This window comes from Myotis davidii, unplaced genomic scaffold, assembly GCF_000327345.1.
Source record: "Myotis davidii unplaced genomic scaffold, ASM32734v1 scaffold880, whole genome shotgun sequence".
Lineage (NCBI taxonomy): Eukaryota > Metazoa > Chordata > Mammalia > Chiroptera > Vespertilionidae > Myotis > Myotis davidii.
Window position 1 is genome coordinate 65,094 of NW_006292566.1, and position 4,287 is coordinate 69,380.

At 56.3% G+C, this 4,287-nt stretch overlaps 1 protein-coding gene across 1 annotated transcript in view; it reads right to left on the minus strand.

Annotated features, from left to right (window-relative positions):
- The window catches only part of DUSP8 (dual specificity phosphatase 8), a 17,347-nt gene that overhangs the window by 4,947 nt on the left and 8,113 nt on the right, over window positions 1–4,287 (minus strand). Inside the window, exon 7 of the mRNA XM_006766000.2 lies at window positions 1,566–1,652. Coding sequence (XP_006766063.1) covers window positions 1,566–1,652 — 87 coding nt within the window. The remainder of the gene's footprint in view (window positions 1–1,565; window positions 1,653–4,287) is intronic.

Here is a 4,287-nt window from a genome sequence, read left to right on the forward strand (position 1 = left end):
AAGGTAAACACCTGAGCTGCAGCTTTTGGTGGCTGAGGCATCTGTCTCAAAGGCATGGATCACCCATAAACACATTGTCTGCTACATCAGCCACCCCATCCCTGAACTTCCACAAAACCCTAGGCCAGTGATGGTGAGCTCGGCGTGTCAGCATTTTGGAAAACCCTAACTTAACTCTGGTGCCGTGTCACATCTAGAAATTTTTTGATATTTGCAACCATAGCAAAACAAAGATTTATATTTTTGATATTTATTTTATATATTTAAATGCCATTTAACAAAGAAAAATCAACCAAAAAAATGAGTTCACGTGTCACCTCTGACACATGTGCCATAGGTTCGCCATCCCTGCCCTAGGCACCCACCCCAGCCCCAACAAAGGCAGAGTCCCATCCATACTGCCCCCTACACCTCGCCGTGTGGCCTTGGGCAGGAGGCGGACCCTCTGGGACCTGACTAATATACCCTGTGTTTTCAAACCTCCCTGATGGTTGGTGCTGAGATGCGTCCTGCGATCAAAGTAAGAACCACGGGGCTGGGCCAACCACAGCCCTGGCTCTGGTCTGGGAAACGTCTATGAGGGGAGCTCAAGAGAGTGACCCAGGCATCCTAGCCAAAAGAATAGCATCACCATGGACAGGTCAAGATCCACACAACACCACCCCATACCCACCCTCTACCCACCACCCAGAACCCTCCAGTGCCTACAGTTCTTAGCCCAGAGCTGAGTAGACACAGAGACAGATACAGGGGTGCCCAGCATTTAGAAGACCAGCTGTCCCACTAGGATAGTGTGCGGGCTGGAGCGGGTGCAGGCCAGACCACAGGGTTCAAGTCTTGCCTCACTACCTGCTTGGTTCAGGCCTGGTCCACTTGCTCAGTGATTCCCATCCCCATTCAGTCTTTCACTACCTCAGGATTCCAGGCCGTCTGCACCCCAGGGGTCAACCCCCTCCCCCTCGTCCCCCGCAGCTGCAGGGGCTCAGGAGCATGAGACGTGGGGGAGCACCTCCACGCTGCTTGAAGCAGCACCCGCTTTTTCCAGTCCTCCTTTCATTGACTCCAAGGGGCTGCCAGAGTTATAAATAGATGTTCTTTAGCTAAAAATAGCCTTGCTGGAGCGCCAGCGGTGATTCTAGCTTTCGGCCTCTTCCAGAACTCTCAAGGGTGCAGGATTCAAGGACCCCAGCTCCTCCCACAGCCCCACCCATGTATGCGGACACGCCCACCTGTGCACCCACATGCGCACACTGCCACCCAGGTCTGGCCGGGGTCACTGGTGTGGCTGCCTCCCGGCTTGCACAGCAGGAAGGGCATAGCAGAAGAGAAGCAGGCCGAACCTCCAAGGTCAGGCCCCTGTGGGTCTCAGATGGTATTTGCACAGGACCGAGGGGTCGAGGGCACAGGCCTGCTTGGAGCTGCCTAGGAAATACCCAGCGAGGTGCCTGGCACACAGTGGGTGTCCAGCAGCAGGGCTGAGCTATACAACCGCCAAGCAAACTTGGGAGGGACCCAGGGCAGCCTGTCTAAAGCCTACTCTGTGAGTCCCATAGCATTGCACACACCATGCAGCCTGCAGCCTCTGCTGCCTGGCGACTGCGACAGGGGAGGGAGGTCCGAGGGCGGGCAGGGTGGCCTCCAGGGAATGGAATCTAGGGGGGGCCCAAGGGTGAGAGTGACACCAGAGGCCCTTGCACCACGTGAACCTATGACTTCAACAAATCATTTACATATTTAAAAAGCAGAGATGGCTGCAGACACTCTACAAAGCTGGACCCCATTTCTGATGAAAAGGAAGAGCCATCGTAGGTATGTGCACACCTGGGCCCACACGGGACCCAAGGAGGCCTGCAACCAATCATTTCCAGGGTTACTCCTGGGGAGAGGGAGAGGGGCAGTCGAAGGGCAGAGCTAAGTTTTTATTTCACTTGGTTCTAAGTCCCCAAGTCCTCACTAGCTCGTAACAAGAAGGGTTCCACACAAAACGTGGGAGGGGCCTCCAGGACCCCTCCCCACCCTCCCACCCCGAAGAAAGAGGCACCAGACGCGTGGAGAAAACATCCATCTCAGGATTTATTACAACACAATTTTCCCAAATACAAAAGAAAGGGACAGGATGGGAGCAGAAAGTGTGGCCGCGCTGGGGGAGGGTTCCAGGCATCCAGTCCAGAGAGACTGGAGCCGTGACGTGGGGGAACCTGCCTCCTCTCCTCCGCTGGACTTTCCAGCAAATAATAGGAGGGGGCCGATCCATTCTGGGGCCACCCCAAGGCCAGGGCACGGGGGTGGGGGGCAGGCAGGGGGGTAGAGAGCTGAAGGGGACTTGGAGAGGACTGAGGCCCAGCCCTCCCTGCCTGGGACAGGGGGTGGCAGGGAGGGGCCCCCAGCACACAAAGGGAACCTTCTCATTGCAGCTGCTCCTTTTGGGGTGACCAGTGCCTCAAGAGCAAGAGCACCTCTGCCCACCCGCCGTGGGACCTGCATCCAGAGTGCTGGGCCACTAGTGGCCCGGACCAGTGTCTCCTGGACAGCACTCCACCTAGTGTCACCTCAGAAACCCAACACAATAGACAAACAGGAGGCAATTTACATAATCAATAATAATAATAATTAACCAATATTAATAAATACTTAAACCTCTAATCCATAGATTGCAAATACAACAATGATAGCTTATTTCTTGGGGAACGGGGTGGGGACAGAGATCAGGAACAGGACTTCCGCTTAAAGGAGGTATGACAGGGACATGGGGCTGTGGGTCCAAAGAACAAATAGAAACAGCCAGAGGGGCAGCTGGGGGTGGGACTCAGTCCTGCCGGGGCCACCCCTCCTGCCAGCTTCCCTAGGGGCCAGCTCCACATCCTAGACCCTAGGACTTCTAAGGTCGGGGACACCTATTCCAAAAACTTTGGGTCCCAAGAACCCCAGTGGGTGTGGGCCAGGGTGGCTGGGCCTTTTCTCCTGCCCTCACTCCCAGGCCGGCCCACCTGGGCCCAAAGCCACCTGGGGTGGGGACTGGCATACCACTTGAAGATACTGGGAGACTTCAGAGGGGAGAGCTCTCCGGGAAAGGGGTGTGCAGGGGGTTTCTCTCCTCTGAGGCCCCAGTGAGGGCAGGGTAGACTTGGGGGACACGTCCTGCATCACCTAAGGCCCCCCCACCTGTCCAAGCATGGGGTTGGACAGGTGCTCACAGCCACTCCTCGCAGCCCTTCACCTGCAATGCACCTGACTTCCAAGTCTGGCCTGGGGAGGGCTGGTAGAGGGAGAGCTCAGAATAAGACCCTAAACTCATCTGCCCTCTGACCAGTGCAGCCAGCATGGCAGGCAGGAGAGCTCAGCTCCTCCTGCCAGACACCCCAGAGGGCGTTTGGGGACACTCTCAGAGCAGAGGGGAGGGAGGCAGCCTCTGAATAGCCTTGCTGAGCCCCTGAAAGTGGGCCTGGCTCAGGCGGGAGTGGGGGGCACTCCACCTCTATCCCTGCCCCGGGACCCCTTGCCTCTGACACTCAAGAGCCCCCTTCACTAATCCTCCCTGTTCTATACCCCAGCCCCTGGCACACTTGGCCTTGGCAGGCCCAGTGCTGGTCAGCACCTGCCAGGCACAGGCTGGGAAAACAGGTGGTGGAGGTGCCCTCCTTGGCACCAACACGCGGTGCCTGGAGCTGGCAGGGGTGGCAGGGACTCCTGGACCACAGCTCCTATGGCTTTGGTGCACAGCCCAAAAAAGGGAGGGAGGGGACGGGTGCGGAGAGGGGTGGGCGGGAGGGCAGGCAGGAGTTTCTGCGGCTCAGTTTGTGGCAAGGTTTTTTTTTTCTTCCTTTTCCCCCTTTTTTCTTAAGTAAAAAGTGCACGAAAGCTCGGCAGCCTCTTTGCAATGATCAGCAGTGTTTCCTCAGAGTGGGGCTGGCGGGGAGGGGACCCCGGGCCTGGCAACCCAGCTTGAGACTGAAGGGTGGCCTCATATTGCTTAGAAACGTGTCTCAGTTTAAATACCAGACTAAAAATAGAGCTTGGAGGACCACCCTCACTGTTGCCAAGTCATTGCCAGAACGAACAGCTTCAATAAATAAAAAAATCGAAATATTTACTTCTCGATAAAAATCGCAGTAAAACCATTTACCTTTCTTTGAATTATATATAATATATATTTATAGTGGGCCCGGCTGCTGGCGGCCCAGCCGAGGGCAGCGCAGGGCTCAGGGGCACCAGGTCCCCATGGAGGGGCCGACGCTGGCTACCATCAGCTCACCTCGATGACCTCCACGCTGCCCGAGAAGCTGGCCT